Source organism: Gavia stellata, chromosome 5, assembly GCF_030936135.1.
Source record: "Gavia stellata isolate bGavSte3 chromosome 5, bGavSte3.hap2, whole genome shotgun sequence".
Lineage (NCBI taxonomy): Eukaryota > Metazoa > Chordata > Aves > Gaviiformes > Gaviidae > Gavia > Gavia stellata.
In genome coordinates this window covers 2,887,224-2,911,124 of record NC_082598.1, presented here as the reverse complement: position 1 = coordinate 2,911,124, position 23,901 = coordinate 2,887,224, and the positions used below count along the sequence as shown (strand labels likewise).

At 48.7% G+C, this 23,901-nt stretch overlaps 1 protein-coding gene across 1 annotated transcript; it reads left to right on the top strand.

Moving 5' to 3' along the window:
• The first annotated feature begins 825 nt into the window (after window positions 1-825).
• LOC132317034 (kyphoscoliosis peptidase-like) lies at window positions 826-20,025 on the top strand. The gene is made up of 8 exons (XM_059817777.1): window positions 826-855; window positions 3,934-4,610; window positions 7,306-7,423; window positions 8,113-8,230; window positions 8,630-8,821; window positions 10,110-10,300; window positions 14,755-15,071; window positions 15,285-20,025. Exons 2-8 carry the CDS (start codon window positions 3,972-3,974, stop codon window positions 16,071-16,073), a joined length of 2,364 nt encoding a protein of 787 aa, XP_059673760.1. The 5' UTR covers window positions 826-855; window positions 3,934-3,971; the 3' UTR covers window positions 16,074-20,025.
• Window positions 20,026-23,901: the final 3,876 nt, after the last annotated feature.

Here is a 23,901-nt window from a genome sequence, read left to right as displayed (position 1 = left end):
TGCCTCTATGAGATAGTATACTTAGTCCTGATGCGCACTGGGGGCTTCCCAGGGTACCAAGCTAAAGACAAGGGCTGCAAAGCCGCCCGTGCTGTGCAAAGCCTGGATAAAAAGTTCCCCTTCCAATCCTGCAGATGCAGCCCGATGGCACAGGGAATTTTGCAGAGGAGTGGAAAAATCAGGGGTGCAATAAGTTTGGGGCAGATGCAGACGATTGCAAAGGCGTTGTGAATTGCTCCATGAGCATCTCACAAGACAGGACTGTTCCTGTGCTGCCCAAGCGGTGCTAACAAGCGGAGGGAGAGCGAGGACAACGCCACCTCTGCTCTTGGCTTTCCCTACCAGCTCCCCACCAGGGTAAATCCAGGATGGTGAAATTCAAAGCACTATGACAACACAGTGAAAGGTGCCCAGAAAAAAAAAAAAAACCCAAGGTAGGAGCAACCCTGCAGAAACACCCAAAATGATAGGCTGCACTACCTCCCGCAGGCAGCTGCCCTCCCCAGGCAGCGGGGACGGACACGAGCCAGCCGGGCAGAGCCAGCCACTGCTGCCCTGCCAAAGCCTGGCCGCTGATAAGGGAAAGCCTCTTATCGCTCCCCTGTCCCTCCTGTAAATACACCCTAGCCCCTACGCTCTGCAGAAGTGCCAGGCCTGCAGAGGCTCTGGTTGGCAGCAGCAACGTTAGCATGTTCGCCAGCGCTTTACGGTATTTTTAGCTCTCCTGACATTAGCAAGGTGCAAAAATAAAAAAAAGACGGTCCTGATTTGGCACATGTATAAAAGGGATGGGGGGCCCTGGCAGTTGCCTGCCTTTGGCAAACGGTGGGGAGCCACGGCTGTGTCGCGAGCAGGGTGAGTAGGAGCAACTCCCTTTTCCAAAGGCTTTGCTGGCTCTGCTGTTAGCCCCCGCGCACGCACTGGCTCTCTCCAGGGACACCCGCCACCCCACAGACCCACCGGAGATCATTTCCCAGAGTTTTGTCACCCTTCTGCCTTTATTCCCTTAGCTCCATCCATTTCCTTGCCTGTGCTATAGCAGGACAAAGTGCCACCTCCCTACCTGGGGTGGTCAGGGTCCAGCATGGCTCTGCTTTGGTGGCCTCTTTATGGCCCCCCCATCTCCTGACCACCTCCACCTTCCTCACCCCAAACCCTCCGCACCCCAACAGCTCTTTTGCCAACTCAGTGTTCCCCACTGCCTTTCCCTTCCCCTCTCCACCCCCTGCCAGGCCAGTTACCGCGGGAGGGATGCTGCAGGGATGTCAGACGGTCTCTCTCTGCTCATCTTGCGGAGGTTTTCCACTTGACCCATTACACCTCTAAGCTGCTGCCGTTACGGCTCGTAGAGGCAAAGCCATTCCCACACTCCCAACGTTGAAACTGCACAGAGCTGCCGACGATAACGTTGCCCAGGGTACTTTAGAATTGCATTTATCTGCTCCGAGCATGGTCAGGGCAGACCGAAATGCCTGCCTGGGAACCTGAGTCGAGAGCCTGCTGATAGCACAACCGTCCCTGGGAAGGCACGGGGTGCTTCTCCCGTTCAAACCCCAGCAACAGCCAGCCCTTCTCCCACCTCTCCCCGAGCCCTCTGCAACAGCCCCTCCGGGCTGAAACGTCCCCTCCAGAGCTGGTATTTCATGGATTAACGTGTTATCGTCTCCAGGACGCTACGGGATTTGGGGAAGGGGCTGGCCACCCTGCGGGTGCAAGCGGAGGTTGCACAGCACTCTCCGAGATCGGTGCTCTAAGACCCGTCCTCTCCAGCCACAGATGAAATTTGTGGGGGCAAGTACGAAAGCAGCAGTCCCCTATTATCCTCTTCCCCGAGTGATTTGCGGACTTCTGAGCTAGGGGTTGTGTATGAAGCGTCGTGTTTAAGGCAGGGGGAGAGGAAACTGTTTAGGCTAATGACAAAGCGGTGCTTTCGCTTAAATTTCTTTTGAAGCCATAAATACGGAAGTGACATTGAACTGAAATAAAACATTTGGTTTGAACCCAAGAAAAAGTGCTCAGATTAAAAAATAAAAGTGGGTAAGTGAGGATTTCACATTTTCAGTCATCTGGAGAGAACCCGGTTGTTCCAGTATTTCTGAGGTTGTGGCTAAGCGCCAAGGGTGCATCTTCCACCCCAGTCCCAAGCTACTCCCCTCCCAAATGCCATGTGGGAAGGCAGCAGAGAGACTTGTGCTCAGAAAGCACAGCTGTGGAAAAATTGGGCTTAGAGCCCACCAGTCCCTCCAACGTAGGGTACACTTTGCAGGAGCAAGACCTGCCGCATCAAGAGGAGAAAGGCTGGGGTTCCTGGCATCTGATGGGATTTATTTTTTTGAGTTACCATGCCCCGGTTCATGTCAGGTAACGACCGTGAAGGGTTCAGAAGTGGCCTCTTGTTGCTCACTTAGAAAGTGGCAGGCAAAATCCCTCTCCGCCTGTGACAGCGGGTGTCTGCGCCTGGGGACGGGAGAGCAGCCCAGCAGCGACCGCAGCTCACACGCACAAGGACAACTTGAACGTGTCAACAGCTGGGCACAAACAATTCATCTCTTTGGGCTCAGCTGTGGTCCGGGAGTAAATAGAGAATGTATGGCCTCATCAGGCCGTGCAAAAACCCCACGGCAGTGGGGCGGTCTGGGCTCCGGTACGGATGTCCTGCAAAGAAAAGACATCCCATGCACTCAGGACCTATCTAGGGGACATTGGGGTATCCAATGATATCCAACTGAGCATCCAGCACTGGATTAACTCATTGGTGCTGTTTGCATCCTCTCAATGTTTGTCCATGCATGCATGCATTAATAAAAAAAATTGGCAAGCCTGGAGTGGTCATGATCTCTTATGCCTTGTGGACAAGGCTGTCCTACCTCTACAAGCCTCGATCCCAAGTAGGGAGGAAAAAAACAGGGTGGCAGAGAGAGGGATGAGTGACATCCCGCTTTCCTGGAAGAGCAAGGCCAGTGCCCCAGCGCAGCTGTTGAAAACCCAGTCTGCCTCCGCATGGGAGAGGCTGGATGAATATGGAGAGTGACATTTCTGGGCTACGCTAAGTGGCTCACAGCAGGCTCTGCTATTTGCATTGCACAAATAGTCATTTTATGATTAAAAACAACAACAGCAAATAGAAGCTAAACCAAGATAAAACTAGCGAGCGCTGTGCAGATGTTGAGGGCATGCAAGAGTTGGCTCTACCCACAGCTTTAACCCAAAAACCTCATCAGTCCTGGATTGCACCTTTCCTTCCGCTTTTTCATGTATTTTCTCCCGCAAACTTCTCACTCAACACAGCTACATTTCAAGTGCAAAGCAATAATACAAAGAATGACGTTTTTCTGCAGAATCTGAATGGCAGAAGTGAACCTGAGCAAAACAAAAACATACTGGGTAGGAGGTGAAGGTCCTCCTAAAGGAAAGATTTTTCTGGCAGGTGTACCTCTCTGGAGCACCAAAACACTAATTTTATTAATTCCTTGTTCTCCTTCATTCCTGGCTCTAGGGGCAAGGAGAAATGCTACGTGATTAGTCCTAGTTTCATGTAGGGAAACTGAGGCACCCACCTATTCCCTGCACCTGCTTGCAGACCCTTCCAACACACGTAAATGTCTCCTTGCCATTTCTTTGTAAAAGAAACAACCCTGATTTTTCCATTCCCTTCCAGTGTAGAGATATAACTGCTGATAGCCCACTACTGGATCTCCAACTATCCAAAAAAAAAAAAATTTATTTGCACTTGGAAACGGGCCAAGGGCTTCCCTGTGGCATTGCCATCCACCTTACTTCTGGAATTAGGAAAGAAATCAGTACTTTTGGCTAAACCCAGCTGACCGAAATCCTGATTTGCTGTAATTAACCATACAGACAGGCAGGCTCTGAAGTAATCGGTGCAGCGTACATTCTTCTTTTGAAAAAAGTCATCTGTCTTTCCATCCACAGACCTCCGTCGTTTCTTCACCCCCTTACCCACTGCACGGATGAAGACAAGCTACGAGAGAGGCAAGTCATCCAAATCCCAGACTATCAAAGCAAACGAGCCGATTCCCTCCCATCGCTCCAGGAATGGCAACCACCATGAAAAACAAACCACCCAAAGCACATCGAGACGGGTCCATCCTAGGAGCCACAGAGAAAACGTGATGCCATCCCGGGCAGAAAACATCTTGCCTGGCTGGAGGGAAGCTCAGATGTCAGATGTTTGTAATGGCAACTTTCCCCTGGGACACGTTTCTGAAGCGATCAGCTGCAAGACCTCAGAGAAAGTCCCCCACCGAGTCACCAACGTGAACAGGAACAAGGAGGGAGTGCTAAAGAAAGTCTCAACTACACAAAAAGTAAGAAATGAGCCTGAGGACTCCCCCTCCAAGGCGGTTTTCACATTTTGGGCAAACAAAGTTAACAACAGCAGTCAAAGGACTCCCTTGCAAAAGCTACTGCAGAAGCCATCCGTGACTGCGGGAAGCTGCTCTCCAGCCCCCCTTCCCAAGGACGGGCTTAGCAGCTTGGAAGAAGAGAAGCAGGCTAAAAATCCCCGGAGAAAGACCAGGAGAGATCTCTTCTCTGACTCAAAGGTTTTCAGCCACGTAGACACCCATGTCCTACACGTGAGCCAGCAGGTAGGTCCTGGTGTCCTTCAGTAGGAACACAGATGGTGCCATCAGCAGACAGTGGCACCAGCAGATCCACATCCAAACACTCAGCTTTTCTCACCGTATGCTCTGCTGACAGCGGTGACAAGGTGGTGCCTTACAGCAAACCTAGGAGATCTCACACGGCCCTGGCCTGTGAATTTGCCCTAACCACGGCCAAAGATCACTGTCCTACCTCTGAAGAGCTGCTGCCTGTTTCCAGCCAGCACCGGTGTGTGGCTGCAGTACGCAGCGTTTGCTGCAGCTCATCATGCAAAATGGGAAGAAGGGCTGGTTTCATCATGGGACAGGATTTTTTCAGGGTCCCAAAGAGGATTGCAGTGGGGTAGAGGGATCTTGGAAACCCTTCTAGGAAGGGTGCAAGCGGGAGAGGAAGAGACTCAGACCACAGGATGCCCTGAGGCAGCACAGGCTGTGTTTAGTTAGCCTGGGAGCTGGTGAGCCAGCGTGCTTCCTGCATAAAAAGCACACAGAGCTGGCAATAACCATATGGTCTGGCCATGTCCACCAACCTCTTCATATCTGTGGCAGCCCAAGCTCTGCTTTTTCTCAAGCAGGAGGCATCGGTTGTGTCCTCATTTCAGGCTGTCTGCCGTTAATACGATGCTCCCACTTTCTGGATGCTCGGGAGCCCAGAAGGGGAGCACTGAATTTTGTAATTCCTTCCTGTTACCTGAACCACATGCTGCTGGTGTAATTTCTGCCCCAGGTTCAGCACAATTTGCCTAACCAGTGAATGCTGAACAAATGCAGGGTTTGCAGCTTACACATCAACTTGTTAGTGAGAGCAAAGAGGCACAAGGAATAATTGTGCTCTCCGTTATTGTTGAAACCTGTAATTTGTACCTAGCCTGAGGCTAATCTCCCTTGGGAAAAAGAATGCTTGAGGATTTCAGTGTCTACCTAGTCTATTAAAAAGAGAATAGAGGGGAGGGAGTTGGAAGATAGGAAAAAGAAGGCAATAAACAACCAAAAATACCTCCGAGGCAGTGGGGAGTCATGGGAACAACTTGTTTCCCTGTTTATTCAAAGCGCTAGCTGCACTAAAACCTGGTGCACTTCGTCTCTTCCTCTTAGCCGTGAATTCTTGGTGCCAAGAGCAGCAAGAGAGCAGTTTACTGACCACCTATGAGTAGGACATTGCACCTCTGGTGACGGCTGCTGCTCGGCCATCAGTGCCATGGGGTTACAGGATTGTCCCCTCTCCCCATGCACCAAGCCCTGCTGCCGGTCCCCAGGGAAAAGGTGGTTGATGGCAGAGCCCCAGGCAGTGCAGCCACAAAGTCGAACCTGTTTCCTGGTCATTTAGGAGTAGTCTGGGGACTGCTTGCGTGCATCCACCTTAACCACGTGAAAAAGTCTTGGCAAGGTCATTGCCTGGGTGGTTTTGGAGAAAACGGCTCCATCCTTCAACTCCAAGCACTCTGGTGGGGCCAGCAGCTAATGCAACACAACATGCTCTGACCCCTTTCTTCAGGGTCCTCAGGCATTGTCTGGACCAGGATTACTTGGGAACATTGCAAGTCTCCATCTAGGACCTGCTTCTTACCATCTCTGACTGAAACAAACAATAGGATGGACTCGGGCTGGATTCGCAAGACGTGTCAGCAGGGAAGCGGGTAGCTAGATATTTAATGACTGAGTATTATTTTTTTTTCCTTGGGAATAATTCATATTATTTGTTTGCCTAGCAGCTGCACGCTCGTAACAACCTCATGACAGAAATGCAGGGGACCAGCAGGAGCACCATCATTTTGAAATAGGTGCTCTCCTGGCTGCATTGTCATTTTTAAACCCACATCCCAAGGAAAATGCCACATTTCCCACAAGCAAAAAGAAAGAAATTTCCATCTATGTGAAACTGTCTTACAGATGGCTGGGGCAGGAAAGTCATTGAGGAATGAAATAGCAGGGGCAGGAGTTTGGAGAAACGAGCTAGGCTAAATTTAACTCATTGAAAGAAAAGCCTGCTGCTAAAAGTGCTTTTTTCTATCACAAAGAGGGGAAGAGCCCAGAAATGTAAATGCGTGAATGGGAGGAAAGGGGCAGAAAGGCTTTCGCTGGGGTCAGGTATGGATTAAAAAGTTAGTGAAAATTTAGTGGGTAGGGGCAAAAATCTTCTGTCCACCCATTCTGGAGCATGGGTTTGAATGAGGTTTCACAGCCTCCAGAAGAGCATCTGAGCCACAAGTCTGCTCCTCTTCTGCATAAATACACTGAGATGTTAATCGGTGCGGGGCTGGCAACCCGCTGTCCCTAGTTAAGTGTTGCAGAGCAGCACCACTGGAGAGACCCACCTCTAGGACAAGACCTTCTGAGCCAGAGGACACACTGGACCGAACAGAGAGGGCACCAGAGCAATGACACTGTGCATCCCAACCAGCTGCTCCAAAGGAATGGGAAAAGCCACCTTCATTTCCTCCAGCTTGCAACTCCAGCCCTCAGGCTTTCGTAAAACCATGCCTAGGAAAATGGGAAAAACACCCTGTTCTACCACAAATGGTATTTTTGCATTTTAAATTCTGTGGGGAAAAAACCACAGCTTTGGGGGGGGGGTTGGTGTACATTTTCTTTCCAGAGAGCCCGCCACGTGGAGCAGTCACCCACCCGCGCAGTGGTGTCACCCAGATTCCCTTTAACTCACCCGTCCTCTCCTTTGCAGCTCAAGTCTGGGCACACCAGGTTGTCCATCCAGACCATCGTTCCCCTTATCACTGCCAAATCCCAGAACAAACTGGAGACGGTGCGGGCAATATGGTTCTGGCTCTGTCACAACATCGGTAAGTCTGGTCCCACTGTTTTGCAGAGACGTGAAAAGCCCTTTCTTCATATGCCACCTCCTGGATTGAGGCTCTTCATGCCCTGCAGAATAGCGACTCCACAGTATTCCTGTTGCAGTCATGAACTGAAATGTCCGCCTTCTGAATTCAGGAAAATGCCAGGAGTAGGAGCTGGTTCCCACCCCGGGACCCTCCATCCTGGAAATGACACCTGCTTCACTGGCATTCGGGTGCCAGACCTCCAGAGACACTGGTAAAGCCCACCTGCCTCTGGTGCACTCAGCTTCAACGCATCGCAGGCTGTTTCCCTGATAATGCAAATTCGATGAGGCTGAGCTATGCCTGGCAGCAGTCATCTGGGGACACAGGAACCACAATGCACTCGCTTCGTGCTACTTTACCCTACTACATCCATGTGTGGGAGACAATATGATTGTCACTCTACCTCACTTGAATGGTGCAACGGCTGTTTACATACACTGGGAACCCAGCTCCCCCAAGGCTTTGGCAATTCTTTGCGCATATGGGGAATTGTCAAACTCTTGAATAATGATGGATAGAAGAGCTGTCATGGCTTCCAGGGCGGGTAGGGAGAGAAACAGGGTTGGGCAGGAGAAGGAATGGGACCATTTGGGAAATAATAAGCCCTTACGCTGGCCTCAAATTGCATGGTATTCTCCCTTTCCTAGAATATGACGTGGATGGCTTCTTGGGGCTGTCTCAGAAGATCCACATGCCAGAGCAGGTCCTGCAAACGGGAAGAGCTGTGTGTTCTGGTTATGCCCATTTATGCCAGGAAATGTGCAGGTAAAACTCACCTTGGGCTTTCTTCTCCTGCCCCCTTGAAGATCTGAGGTAGGGACATACATCTGGCATGGGGCTTGCCACACAACCAGCATCATTTACCCACCACCTCCCCGGGAACAGCAGCTGCCTCCCTCCTCCTGTGCTTGGATGGAAGAGTATATATGGCTTTGACAGATTAACCGGAACCAGAGATACGAGGGATGAGGGTTGGGAGTAGCTGTAGGGAAAGCAGGGGGCTGGATAAAAGCTGAATTTGGCCAACCGCTTGCACAAACAGGGCCCTGGCTTTAAGAAGGAGGAGGTTGTACTTACCATGCGGGTTGCGTTTCTCTCCAAGAAAGCAAGCACAAAGCAGTGTTTGGTCTGCAGTTATCTCCCTTGCTGGCTCTCCCTGGACAGGGAGGCGGGTTTGAGCTGCGTGGAGGTCCCAGGGTTTGGCCGGTGTCCGGGCTCCCGCAGAAGCCGGTGGTGCCAGCAGCAGAAGAGCAGCCACATGTGGAACGCGGTGGAGCTGGAAGGACAGTGGTGCCTCCTGGATGCTTGCTGGGGTGCGGGGACCGTGGATGCAGAGAGCAGGTTGTTCATGCCCAGGTGAGACACCTCTTCCCCTGCCATCACTGGAGACATGGTCCCCAACACAAATGGACAAGGCTCAACCTGACTTTGGATACATCCCATAATGGCAATCCCAACCCTGCCCAGACTCCTTAAAGTCTGGGTTGAACAGGCCTTGAGCCCCTATTTTCAGGTACACACCCAGAGGCTACTTGCAGAAGGTCCAGAGAGCTATTCTGCTCATCCTCAACTATGGTGGGTGCTCAGGGACCTCATGCAAAGGTGGAACATGTACACGTAAACATCTACATTAAGTGCCTTATTCCCTGAGCTGGGGCAGTAGATTTTCAGATGATAACTTCCCTCCACAACTTGTTTTTAATCTGTAATGAGTGTCACTTATGAAGTAACAAATCCTCATTTTCACAGCAACTTTGCTTTTATGTGGTTCCATATGTAATTACTTGAGATTTCTCAGCCCATGCTAAGCAAATAATGATTCTTATGAAAGTTATTTGTACAATTTAATAATTTCCATTAACTGTATTATGGGATTGTATTTTTAATTTTTTTTCCCTCTAATAATGCATAATGAAATAATTGTGGCATTTCTAATAGGCAATTATCTTGCTGAGAACAGTTTAAAACACCAGTGAGTGTGGGTTGTTTATAGCTGAACATGGGGAAGAGAGAAGGAGGGGGAATGAAACATCACCTAGAGCAACAGGCAGAGATAATAACTTCTTGTGGGTCCAACACAGTATTCTCAAAACCTTCAGGTCAACAGGTGAAACAGGGCTTCACAGGATGAGCCCCGGGCCAATACAGGGCTGAGGATGCATCTGCATGTTGACCCACTCAGCAAACACCTAAGCAGGGGTGATGTTTGGAAAGTCAGGTTAGGCACATTCAGATTGGAATCAAGATGCATTTTGTTTCTTAAATCACACGTAAATTCTTGGAAGAGCTTTAAACCAAGGTCAGATGTCATATTGAAATATATCCTCAAGTAACAGGCATTGGTAGAGGAATCACTCAGCAAAATGATCTCTGCAGCTCATAGGGTCATCTTAACTGGTTGCTGGAAGAGGTCTCTGGGAACTGCAGTTTCAGCGCTGGGCATCTCTACAGGAAAAATAGAGAGAAAATAAGGGCAGCAGAAAATGAAATGCCAAATGAGAGCTATGTCCTCCCTTACTGAAGTTGGGGCAGCTCTGATGGTGTGGAGGAAGCTCCCTTCCCTTGCAGCAGTGCATCATGACCACTCAGGATGCTAAGGGTTTTTTTCGCTCCTTCCATGGTGTCTCCTCCTCTCACCTTGCAGGCATGACGATTTTTTCTTCCTTACTGACCCTGAGCACTTCATTGAGACCCACTGGCCAGAGGACCCCCAATGGCAGCTTCTGCAGCCCCCCGTCTTGCGGGAAGACTTTGAGCAGAGAGTTTTTAAAACTTCAGAGTTTTTCAGACTTCAGCTCTCCCTCCTTTCTCCAAACACTTCCCTGCTCAAAACAGGTAAATGCAAAGCGAGGGCTAAATTCTAGTAATATAAAAGCTCGCTTGCTTTTAAGAAATAAGTTTGGGTTGAGGAAAACATTTCTCCTTCAAAAATGGCCCATCTGTCTATTTTTATGCAGATGTTTAACATCTAGCAGAGCAGAGGCACATATTTAAGCAATTTCTGAAATCATGGCTATTGTGTGATACTGTGATTAGTAAACTGGGAATTAAGATTCATGAATTATAGTTAATTGAGCCAAATCACTTAAGCCCTTTTGTGCCTGGCTTTTCCCATCTAAATTCACCAACAGTAGCAAACTAGCATCAACGTACCTGAGACACAATCCTCATTGTGTTCATAAGTGGGGGAGGGAGGATCCCAGATAAAACATGGCCTGAAACGTTCATGTCCCATTTTTTGAAAATGAAGGGAGGGGCGTGGAGTTGATCTTCCTCGATTGTAGTTTTATGACGATTTTTCAGGTTGGACACAACACGATCTTCTTTTTACCTGGACACCCTTTGTACATACATTCCCCTGGATAGTCCCAAAAGTACACGGATTTTTCCTGCAATTTATTTTATTGAGACAGCAAGCTAGGAGATAAAGCAATCTCAGATTGAGGGGAGTTGTCAGGCTTACAGAAAATGAATGTACGACAGACAAGGCACACTGTAAAGCTTTTGACAGAGGAAAGTTATTGCTTACCCAGAAATCAAACTCCTGCAGTATCTCCAGGATGCTGGGGCTTTGCCGAGATGGGCTATCATGCACCTTTTGAGCAGTGAGTGGCCTGTGCAAATCAAATTAAATTTGGAATAGCTGAAAGGTCAGTGCTGCCTTTTATGCAAAGCTCTCGTGGTGCTTCGCCGCCACAGAACCTCAGAGCATCCTGGGGAGGGGACTTTGTCTACCTCTGCCCAAGATCACACAGCACCTACGTGGCAAATGCAGGAACAGAGACTTGGAGAAACCCCTTTCAGGTCCAGGTCACCAGGGAGGCTCCAAGGCAGACAACCAAACAACACAACGTCTGCGGTCTGAAAGGAAAAACGGGGTATCAATAGTCCAACCAGCCCTTTCATCTGGGTGCCAAAGCGATAAATTGCAAAACATAGACTCTCACCAGATATCATTAGTGGTGGTACAAAAGCCCAAAGGGAAGAATGAGGAAAAATAAGTATTTCATTATTCTCTCCCCTCCCTCCCCCGGTTTTGGTAGCCAAAAGACATAGGGATGGAGCCTAGAGGCAGCTCAGGGCTTTGGGTCCTCACTGGCCACCAGCTGCCATAAGCCAAAACGGACCTGGAGATGTTAGAGAAGGAAATCTGCCTGGCACATCCCAGCTACATCACTCCTTTTCACCCCCTTGGCTGGAGGAACTCCTGTCCCTCAACCACAAAACTCACTGCATGACCTGGGCTACAGACACAGTTTTCTTTTTTTCCTCCAAAACTGAGATGAAAGGAGATATTTTCCATCAGAACGGGGGAAAAAAGTGCCAATTTTTTTTTTCCCCTGTGAATTTCTCATCTTGTGGAGGGAAAGAACTGTATTCCTGGACCTAACCTGAACAGTTTCACCACTGCAATTAGCCTCAACAGCCAGCCCCATATCAGAAGTGTGCTTAAAACACCAAACTGCAGACCCAGATTTTGAACCAAACCAGATGTCTGCTTTTGTTGATGCAAAATTATAGTTATATTGATCTAGATTGATGGAAGTAAGCCATCACCTTACGGGGTACACTTAAGCACCTAAGGCAATCTCAGTGCTAAAACACTCGAGATCTTCGGTGCAAAATCAGCCTATTTTCCCTTTTTGGCTACTGTCGCTCAATTCCTGCTCTATTATATTTGAGCGGCTCCCATCTGCTTAAAATGCTTAAAAGCTTTCAGCCAAGATTCGTCCCACAAATCACTGTCTGATGGGAGCTGAAGGTGGGACACCTTGCAAAGGGACATGATTTGTGGAAAATACCCGGCACCCAGCCTCTGAAAACCCAGCCCTTTTAATTGCTAACATTGCCCGGGCCGTTAGGCTTGGTAACCGCAGCGATGAAGGGCATTCGGTCCTATGGAATTAAGACTTTATTTATTTTTTTTTAGAGAAAGGCAGTTATTGGTGGCATGCTGTAGATACAATAGCTAGGGTGGGAGAGGGGAAGGGAAGCCTTTTAAAGAAGGCTTTGAGAAATTAGAAACATGCCTGTACTTTAATGGTGGTTTTTTTCCCCCCAAACAATTAATGCATACATTGACCTCCTGCAGCACTGAGCGTGCTGACATGGGAACACATCCCCGGCTTCACCTGGCCTCCCTGGAAACCAGGAATCTCTAGTGCATGGACTGAATTAACTCAATAAAACAAACAAATGTTTGTTTTAAACGTAGCCATTAATTATCTCCTTGGGTCTCCTTCCCAAAGCGAAATGCATTGCTGGCTTCCCTATCTCATCATCGTTGGCTCCGCTGCATACAATGTTCTGTTCTTTTCTTTCTTCTTAAAGATCCTAATACGATGCAGCCGGCCAGGCCAGCAGCTTCGGAAACTAGCATAGAGCGAATTTAATAACAAGCAAACCTGCAGTTAATAAAGTCTGTCATCAGTAATGTCTCCACTGAACACTTGCCAGGAGAGAATTGTTTGCACTTACTGTGTGAGCCAAGTCACAGCTTTAACAGGCAAGGCACAAATAAAACCCAGCCTTCCCATTCTTTTCACATCTCTGTTTCAACCTACCAAAAAAAACTATGGGGCAAACAATGAAAAAATCCAGATTCAAACAGGGGAAAAAAAAAAAGCCATCCCCCCCATTATTCATTAGATTATGAAACACGTTTCATAATCTAATAATTAGCAAGGGACAATTTTTTCAGCATGAATCTGGAGTCTTTTGTCATTTTGTGTTAGCACCCAAAACAAATGAACATTGTGCACAGCGCGGGTGCTGATACCAGCCGTGGGCTCCCGCGGTGCCATTGCTTGGTACTCCCCCCTCTCCAGCAAAAACGTGGTGAGGATGAGACGATGCAGAGCAGCCGCACTCTGGATGTGAGACAAGCCATCCTTGGGCGCTTAGGGACCCTGGGTAATGAAAAGCAGGCTTAATTTCCACAGACCTTGAGGATGGTGGGTTTAAGTACGCATCTCAGTATGTCTGTGTGCCAGTGCCAGGCTCCGTGACGCACTCTGGGGTCCTTCAAGGGCAAAAGGACTCAAAGTCTTCTTCTCTGTGGCCATTTTTCTCATGCTTTCATCTATACCTGGAGCAAAAAAAGTATAAAATACCATTAAATCAGGGTTTTCTACCCAGGCTGCCCCAGTACCTGTGGCTTCACATGGAATGATGTAGCTCACCACATGCTGAAAGCAGCCTGCTGTCTGCTGGTTAGACGGTCCCGTCTTCTTCATGGCCAAGACTTCGGGGCTTGCGAAACCTTTCCCTGTCCCCATTGCAAAATCAACCAACCGCCCCTTCTGCCCCGGAGCAGATGGAAATCCCTTGGGAGGGTTTGCTGCACCGAGAAGTGCCCTCTTTTACTGCGGTATGGGTTTACACACAGCAAGACGTGGCACATGGAGGGTGGGGGTGAAACCAAGGCCACCACGACTCTTCTCCTCCGTGGTGACCTCCCCCGGAGGTGCTTTGTTTCTGGGTGTGAAGGTGGGTTCAGCTTGGCTTTAAAGCCACCTGCTGCAGCCTGCCTGGGGGAGCAGGTTGGTTTGCTGCTGGGGATGTGTTGGGTGGTGTGTGGTGGCCCTGAGCAGGAGACTGCTTTGGTCCACCAAGTAGCAAAAGTCATTGGGAAAGAGCCCCAGCACCTATTCACCAACCATGGTACCGCCACCAGATACCCGTACCAATGCACATTTCTTCTGGACCTCCTGCTCTCCCCTCCTCCCAGGTTAGTGCACACTCCAAGCCAGAAGCTTGTGGATTTTTGTGATTTGGTGAGGCCAAAATTTAGAAAAAAATATCTTAATAATAATAATAATGGGAAAAATTAAATTCATTCCTAAAATGTGGCAGTGATATGGGATCTCCTAGCAGACAGGCTGGGATATTTTGATCCTTCCAGCTGCTTTACTGGTTTGACACCACAGTATAAGACCTGCAGCTTAGAGAAATGACTCCAGCTCCAGAAGTCATGCAAGAACTAAGCCCCGTACGGGACATCATTAGTTTAGTTTTGGGTGTCTCAGGGCTCAAAGGATAACTATTTGTACCTGTCCCCTTCATCTCCAGATCTGGTGGTATCATCCTTTCTCTTTCAGCAAAGGGAGAAAAATGGATAAAAGGTGAGGAAGGGTCTTGCTAAGGTCCTTCAGCAGGTAGAAGCAGAAAGAGAAGGAGAATCAGATCTCTGCCTCTCATGCAGATGATTTGGGTCAACACTGCAAAAGTGAATGTGTTACACCTCTGATGAAAGAGTTGTAAAAGATGCTTTGTTCACCCTTCTGCAGTCCATGGGGAGGTGTCAGTGATGCTGGGGAGCACCCACCCAACAGAGTTCACCTACCAGCTCTCCAAACTCCAGGGCACCGCAGCTGTAGAGGATGTAGGCGCAGCTCACGGGATGATGACCGTGTCCAAGAACAACATGACCATCAAGGTGACTCCCCCAACCGAGGGCTTGTTCGACCTCATGATCTTCGCACGCCACGCTGACTCTCAGGACCCGTACAACTGGGTGTGCTCCTATCAGATCCAATGTCTGGAGCCACACAATGGAGAGAAACTGCCTGAAAACCCATTTCATTTTTGGGGCCTTCACCAAAAGGTGAGAGATTTTGGCATCAAGGAGAGTAGCCACAAAGGGGAGCTGCTTATTGCTCCACAGGGAACTTTGCTCTTGACTCTCCAGACATCCCGACCCTTGCTTGCCGTGTATGAGCTGGTTAATAAAAATTTAGATGCTGCGCTGAGCAAGAAATGCTTGGCTGCTCAAGCTGAGGAGGAGAAACTGAGTTGCCATGTGCTCTGCCCTTTCCAGGGTTACTACCGGCTCTCTGTGTTTGTGAAAGATTTAGGAGGCAGCACCTTCAGGAACATGGCCAATTTCCTCATTCGTTGTTTGAGGCCCATCAATCAGAATGAACTCTTCCCCTTGGGACTGAGCATGCACTGCGGGAGTGGGATCAGCTCTGGTGGCCATGGCCTCTCCAACCCCAGCCACTCTGCTCCCATCATCACCACCAAGCTGGGGAAGTGCAACATCACATTCCAGACACCCACCAACATCGAGGTGACCGCCAGCTTGAGTAAGGACAAAGTCATCAGTGCCAAGTACCCCCTGGAGAGGTATGTCCTGGTCACCCACCTGAGGACTAAAGTCAGCGTGTGCGTTGTGCTCCCTGAGTCTGGTGTCTATAAAGTGGGGCTTTTTGGGAGAAGCCAGGACCACAAGGATTTTGTCCATATTTGTGACTACATTATACGCTGCTTCTCCGATCCCAGCTGGCCTCCCTTCCCCAGGGTGTACAGCCTGTGGAGGAGAGGGTGCGTGTTGCTAGAGCCACGCACGGGAGTGCTCCAAGAGCGGAGCTGGGTTCGGTTCAGGGTCAAGGTGCCAAAAGCCTACCAAGCTGTCGCCCTCGGGCAAGAGAAGACGGTGCTGCAGCGGACGCCGAACATGATCTGGGAAGGGGACGTGTTCACCGGGGCTGTGGGGACGCAGGTCAAACTGGCAGCCAAGTTCAGCCAGCACTGCTCCTCCCTGGAGGTCATCCTGGCGTTTGAGGTGGAGGGTGGCTCACCTGCCTCCCTGGGGTGTTCGGGGTAAGCCACAGAAGTGCTGGATGTGCTGGGAAGGATGAAAAAAGCTGGGGAAGGAAGCAAATGCTCTTAAAACTGGAGGATGTTGAGGAGACATGGAGAAAACTCCCAGAACTTTATGGCATGTCGGGGGGAGTCTGGGTGTTACCCGCAGAGCTTTTCTTCCCGCAGGATATCCAGATACTTGCTGGGGCCTCCTATCCCACTCAGAGATGTTGCCGCCGTTTAAATCAGCACCAACATATGGAAGGCTCCTAAAATTTTGCTTCTGTCAGAGGAAACCATTGTTCAGCTTCTCTACAGGAAGGATGTCTCACTGCTTATTACCAGCTTGAATAATTGTTTGGAATGTTTTATTTGACATTTATTCAAGAACTTGGAAACCCACATAGTTTCTTTCTCCTGAGAGGATAACAACAACAAAAAAAAAAAAAGAGAAAGAAAAAAGCCCAAACTGGAGCCAACAGCTTCAGATGGTAGCAAGATTTTTAAAACATAAATATATAGTAAAGCAAGTAAAACCTCCTTGCAGAGAGACTCTGTGCTTGGGCAGAGGAAAGGGGAAAGGAAGTAAAGAGATGCTGTATTTTATCACCTATGTCTAAAATATCTTCCAGGTCTTTATTATCAAGGGTGACATGTAGATATATACTTAAGAGCATTGAGGGCTTGAAACAAAGAGAGGGAACAGGCAAGGAAGCAGCTCTGTAGCCAAAGCATCTAATCGTTGAGCAGAAAGCACAAGCAGGTCTGCTCTTAAGGTCTGACACATGCTGCAAGGCACCGCAAACATGGACTTACTGAAAGCAAACTCCATGTTCATACCTAGGTGGGCTAGAAGATACACAGTGGAAATACTTCTTCATGCCTGCACTGGGTTGATGCTTGAAAGGGGGATTCTGGTTGCCATAATGAAGAACAAGAACTGTGGGTTATTTTTGGATGCTGGCAAAAGATAGTGGGGGAACATGGTCTGCTTTCTTCAGGTTCAGCAATTTAAATTTGACTTGTAGCAGAAGTTCAAGTAGACTTGAACTTTTTCTGGGCCTGGAAATCAGTTAATGCAGCTAACGTATCAAGATCCACATTTCATACCAAACTTGCTGGAACCATGCTGGCATGTTGGAAGATTCCCCTGAAGAACAAAGTACAAGGACTACTTTGAACTAAGGGAGCCACTTGCAACGGTAGACGTAGGATAGACTCTTGCCTGTGGTGCTAGAAACAATTTAAGAAGTACAGACCCCTACATCTTTCTCTTCTGACCCATGTTCTGGCTAATCCATAGTGGGCCATCCACTTGGATGGATAAAGGAAAGAGAAGCACAACGTGACTCAGCTCCCTTGTGTGTCTTTCAGAATAACCATAGACAAAAAAATTCTGCTCCCTGTGAGGCTGAGCAGACAATCCAGAGCCCAGCCTGAAAAGTCAGAGCCCATAAAGTTGCTGGCAGTCAGTGTTGTCCTCTGGACTCCCCTCACCAGCTGAGTACCTTTGCATGCATCTTCAATGACCAACCATCTTCTGACCATGCTGAGCATGGGGATGCTGCAGCGCAGCTCTCCAGACCTCCTCGGTGCTTCCCAACCTGTGCATTGTCCACAGAGAGCGCCGGTAGTGAAATTGTATCTGCAGACTCAGCAGGCTCCCAAAGACTGTGTTTTGGCTTGTTTTGTAGAAGCGGTTTGCTCAGCAAACAAAAATGACTGACAAGTGAAATGACTCTCAGTTCCCACTGCCATCTTCCTCTCCATGTCCTTTTCCTTTCCAGTCAGTTTTGCCATTAACTTTTCTCAGCTGTGCCCCACTGACCCTCTTGGACCACTCTACGTATCTGCATGTACACACACGCTGTTAGCTGAAACTGTCCCATCTTTGCCCAAATTTAAGCAGTCAGGTCATGATCACATGCCTCCAGGGAAAATCCAGCTTCCAGCTCAGCGATTAATTCCTCTTTATCCATCATAATGAGGTCCAGATTAGAGTTACCTTGAATTGGGGTCCAAACAACTTATGTCAGAATATAATTACCTGGAGGTGCTGAGAACTTTAATGATACTCCCACGGGGGATTTTTTACTTCAAGAATCTGAAGTTGATCTGCTCGTATTTCCTCTCTGTGCACACTCGGGTATAGCATGTAACCTATTTTAAATGTCATTCTTATTTAGATTTACATACCTCAAAGCCTGCGCCCAGAGCTCTAGGAGCCTTCCCAATAAACACGAGCACCAACTGTCCAAAAATAACAACCTGGGGCAAACGTCACTCATGAAAAAACCATGATAAGCAAAAGAACAAACTTGGATGTCTCTCCTCCTCTCGCCCCCTCTGCCCAGCACGATTAAATTAGGTAAAGATAGATTACAACACGTACCTGCAGCTATAAAACACACCTAATTTTGAGCAAACTTAGTTCAAAAAGTCATTAGAAGGCCTCCAGGCACGCATCGAGCTGTGGACGGCCAAAAACCAAACAAGAGTGTGGTGGGTTGACCCTGGCTGTGCACCATGTGCCCACCAAAGCTGCTCTGTCACTGCCCTCCTCAGCTGGATGGAGGAGAGAAAATATAACGAAAGGCTGGTGGGTCGAGATAAGGGCAGGGAGATCACTTACCAATTACCATCACGGGCAAAACAGACTCAAATTGGGGAAATTAGTTGAATTTATTACCAATCAAAATGAGAGTAGAATAATGAGAAATAAAACCAAATCTTAAAACACCTTCCCCCCACCCCTCCCTTCGTCCCGGGCTCAACTTCGCTCCCGAATTCTCTACCTCCTCCCCTCCAGCAGTGCAGGGGGACGGGGAATGGGGGTTGCGGTCAACTCATCACACACTGTTTCTGCCGCTCCTTCCTCCTCACACTCCAGCGTGGGGTCCCTGCCACGGGAGACAGTTCTCCACGAACTTCTCCAGTGTAGGTCCTTCCCACGGGGTGCAGTCCTTCAGGAACAGACTGCTCCAGCGTGGGTCCCCCACAGGGTCACAAGTCCTGCCAGCAAACCTGCTCCAGCGTGGGCTCCTCTCTCCACAGGTCCACAGGTCCTGCCAGGAGCCTGCTCCAGCATGGGCTCTCTGTGGGGTCACAGCCTCCTTTGGGCATCCACCTGCTCCGGTGTGGGGTCTTCCATGGGCTGCAGGTGGATATCTGCTCCGCTGTGGACCCCCATGGGCTGCAGGGGCACAGCCTGCCTCACCATGGTCTTCACCACGGGCTGCAGGGGAATCTCTGCTCCGGCGCCTGGAGCCTCTCCTTCCTCTCCTTCTGCACTGACCTTGGGGTCTGCAGAGCTCTTCCTCTCACTTATTCTCACTCCTCTTTCTGGCTACAGTTGAGCAAGTTTTTTTTTTCCCCTTCTTAAATCTGTTATCCCAGAGGCGCTACCATCGTCGCTACCGTCAAGGCTCAGCCTTGACCAGCGGCAGGTCTGTCTTGGAGCCGGCTGGCATTGGCTCTATTGGACATGGGGGAACCTTCCAGCAGCTTCTCACAGAAGCCACCCCTGTAGCCCTCCCCCAACTACCAAAACCTTGCCACGCAAACCCCATATAAAGACTTTGCACCCAACTCTACCATTGAGAAACTCCCTTACAATCAAAGTCAAAGCATGTAAGAACAAGAAGGGCTGAAGCAGAAAGCTGCATACTAAAAATGTGGGCCTTTCCCAAGTACACTAAGACAGCAGTCACCAACTGGACTGAGCTTTTATTTTCCTCTGTGGACCCATATATGATGTCCAGCAAACATTGTGTCCAGACTCCTTGGCTTTACACATTTCCCCATGCTGTGCCTGTGTTTATCTTGTTGTTAGTGTAACTGTGTTAATACTTGTTTAGGCTGAATTTATCCAATGAGGCTGTACCATTGAGGTGTTCATGCAAATTATGTTTTCTTGAGCTTCTTCTTGTGCTTCTTCACTTCCATGCTATTAAAACCTGAGATGGCCATACTTTCGAACCTGTATTTGGACTTCACTGAGTGTGTTGGGTGGAGAGTGAGGGTGTTGGAGTTTGCAGAAACAAAGAGAGATGTGTAGTTAGCTGTCAGACTGCAGCAAATGAACAGCAGGACAGTAGGACATGAGTTAAAGTCTTCCCGTTTGCACGCTACAGTTGGGATGAATTGTATGCTCAGGGTACAGCCCTGTCCATATGTGTCCATGGGTTTCCTACACCGGGAGGTCGTGCCAAGGCTGCAGTACTGCAAGTCGGCATGGCAATACAACAATGCTTCACAGAATCACAGAATCACTAAGGTTGGAAAAGACCTGTAAGATCATCAAGTCCAACCTGAAAAAAAAAATAAAATAAAAAAAAAGCAAGCCAACCACCACACAACAACAACAAGGCACAACACACCAAAAACCAACCCACCCAACACCACACAGCACCATGTCCATCAAGCTACATCCCACAATGCCACATCCACACGCTCCTTGAATACCTCCAGGGAGGGTGACTCTACCACCTCCCTGGGCAGCCTATTCCAATGTTTCACTACTCTCTCAGTAAAGAACTTTTTCCTAATACCCAGCCTGAACCTCCCCTGGCGCAACTTGAGGCCATTTCCTCTTGTCCTGTCACTTGTCACTTGGGAGAAGAGACCAACACCCACCTCTCTGCAACCCCCTTTCAGGTAGTTGTAGAGAGCGATGAGGTCTCCCCTCAGCCTCCTCTTCTCCAGGCTAAACAACCCCAGCTCCCTCAGCCGCTCCTCATCAGACTTGTGTTCCAGACCCCTCACCAGCTCCGTTGCCCTTCTCTGGACACACTCCAGCACCTCCATGTCTTTCTTGTAGTGAGGGGCCCAAAACTGAACACAGTATTCGAGGTGCTTCTTCCACCCTTGGAGCAGGTCATGGCTATATACCTATGTACGCCTACATGTGCACTGCATGTTCATGCATGTCATGAACCAGCCTGGCTCAGCTCCGGTGCAGATGTCCTTGCATCCTCTTACAGCTCAGGTATCGAGGGTAGGATCCAGCTGTGGGGATATCTGCACTGGGGTAGGATTCACTGACTTTGAAAGCCCAGACCAGACCAGATTAAATGCCTGCACATGATCAAATAAGTCCCACAATGAGTATGAGAACAGCAAAAAAGGGCTGTATTTTGGTCAATCAGGCCAGAGAATATGCCAGGAGAAACAATCCTTACATTGCCCAAATGTCTTCAAAATATGGAAAGACAAAAAAAAAAAAACTACATCAAGTAAAAAGTCAAGTAGATGTCAAACTTTTCTTCTTTGGCCTGACAACCAGGATTGCATGGCAAAGATGCAAGAAAAAAATGAGTGTAGACAAGAAGAATATGTGTAAGAAGTGTATCTCTCGAAGCAGAGCTAAGTTCTCAGTCACAAGAGACATGTAAGTGACAACAATCTTGTACAGCAAGTCCCTGGGGATCTGGCTGGGAAGACGAGTGGGAGGGAGGAAGAGTTAAAAATATTTTTCAGAGAAAGCTTGGCTGCAGCTTCTGTCTCTACAGGCTGGCATACAAAAAGGGACTGGAGATAAACAGACTTCTGCTGGAGGTACCGTTCCTCCTCTCCCGACTGGCAACGTAATATTGATAGCGCAGAAAATATGAATCCGGAAAATCCCTGAAGAGGAGTACGAGGATGCAGCACAAGTAACTCGAGTTGTGGAAGTCTCACTTTTCCACAGAAAAGGGGAGGAAATGATGAGCAGGCATTTCTGCACACGGCAGGAGAGAGACCTTCCAGAACCGAAGGCTGGTGGAAAAGCCGCAAAGGGCATTTCTATAACAACAGAACCAAGAGATTAGCTCCTGGGTAGGCTAAGCACCAGGCAAACATATCTCCCAAATCCCACATTATTAAGGATTTAAGCTACAAACCCATTTTACAAAGCTATCCGACCATGGACACCTCGTTAGCATTTTCGTGACTGCAGCCAAAGATGTTTCATCTCTAGGAGCTGCAAAAACAAATCACCGCGGGACGTAAGTTGGGCAAGAACAAAAGAGAAGGAACAACTTCCCATTGTATCAAAGAGCTGACCTCCTTAGGAGAGACTCGCCAAGAGCACTGGAGTGATGAGAAAACCATGACATCACATTTACAACATTTTGCTTGCTTTACCAAAGCCTTCCTTGCCCTGGCTCTGCTGTTTTCCATCGGTGGGTACACTGCGTACTCAGTACATGCATAAGAAAAGGACTTTTGCTATCAGCCATTCTGTTTACCGCGAATGAAAGTGTGGTAACCAAGGTTACTCGGGTTTTGCTCCTGTCATTTTTGTTCCCAGAAAAAGCAATATACTCTCCTTTTGGTGGTGCACTGACAGCAGCTCCTCAGATGAAACAGGGCTCTGTTGTACTAAGCAACGAGGGCAGGAAGATGGGGCCCCCCCAACAGACCTTCAACCAAGAAATAAGAGGGTACCCTGGGGTGAGATGCTCCAGGGGTTGGCAGCCTCTGCATGGTGGTGGTGGAGGCCAGTGCCTCCTGGGCAGTTACCTCCAGGACAAGCTAAGCTGTCCCCCAGACCCTGCTGCAACATCTCCAGGAACGGTGTCACAGCCCTGGGAAAGTCACAGAATCACAGAATCACTAAGGTTGGAAAAGACCTGTAAGATCATCAAGTCCTCTCAACTCTTCCCAAGACCTGCATTTGCAGGAGGACACCTGGGCTGTTACAGCCATATCGCTAATTAGCTTTTTGTCTTGAGAGGTTTTTGATGCAATAGCTGTCTCGGATCAGACCAAGGGTTCACCAAAGCCAGGGAGAAGCCACAACCAGTGCCAGGGGAATGACTGCAGCCATACAGAGATGGTCACCTTGCCTTACCCTTATGGTTTCCAGCAACCTGCAGTCCCCACCCTGGCAGACACCAAGTTTAGCTCCCTGTTACTATACTTACTGGTTCTTGATGGAACATTTCTTCTACAAATCAGGCTTTCTGGACCTAGTTATACTTTCAGCTTTGCCCCCAGGAAAACGTAGGAAGGAGTTCCCAAGCTGAGCTGCAGATTGCACAAAGGAGATCCCAACGAGGATCCTGGTAGCTAAACCCAGCCCTGCTGGGAAATACTGCATTGCTTCTGCAGGTCAACCGCAGCGAGGTCTTCTGATCTCGAGACAGTTCCTGCTGCAAGGAACAGTAAGAACTGACTTAGTCCTTGCACGTAATGCTGGATTAATGGCAATGCTGACTCTCTGGCTGGAAAAGAGTACGTTGCGTTCTCGTTACTCGGCATGACAATGAGCTCGGCTAGTAACGGTGCTCAGCTCCGCACAGCCGAGTACGATCTAAGCAGAAAGGACCAAGCATCTGTGAACCTCATGGGAAGAGGCCAGCAGATCGCAAGCAGCAACAAGGGAGCCAGTGGTGAACAAACCTCCTCGTCAGGCTGTTTAACCCTGATGGACCCTTCCTAACCTTAAATTCGAAGGACAACGAAGCATATCTCTGGTTTCCCATTTCTGAGATACAAGAGAGGACATGAGGAAACATCCAGCTTCGGCACACAGACCTTTTATTCACCTATGCATTATAAACACAGCAGAAAAGATTTTATCTTTTTTTAATCATTGTTTTTAGGTTTTTCTTCTCCAGAAATACTTCTTTCCTTGGAGAACTTGGTCTCCTGTGGTCAAGGTGGCACCGCAAGATGGGACAGCCAGGCTTGGGGTCTATTTTCATCCCAACTCCTGTTTAACATGTAAGTTCAGTTTTTATTTCAGTATCTCTTCGCTAGAAGTGTGCTTAATCTGTTCTTTTTCTTTTTTTTTTTTCCCCTTAGGCCTTCCCCAGAGACAGTCTGAATTGAACTTTTCGGGTATCTCAAAATGGGAACAAAAC

Bases quoted from the DNA above. Each gene is read 5' to 3' on its own strand.
- LOC132317034 (XM_059817777.1), top strand. From the start codon at position 3,972: ATGAAGACAAGCTACGAGAGAGGCAAGTCATCCAAATCCCAGACTATC. The intron at 4,611-7,305 runs GTAGGTCCTGGT...TCTCCTTTGCAG, and splicing joins TCCTACACGTGAGCCAGCAG to CTCAAGTCTGGGCACACCAG. The intron at 10,301-14,754 runs GTAAATGCAAAG...ACCCTTCTGCAG, and splicing joins CACTTCCCTGCTCAAAACAG to TCCATGGGGAGGTGTCAGTG.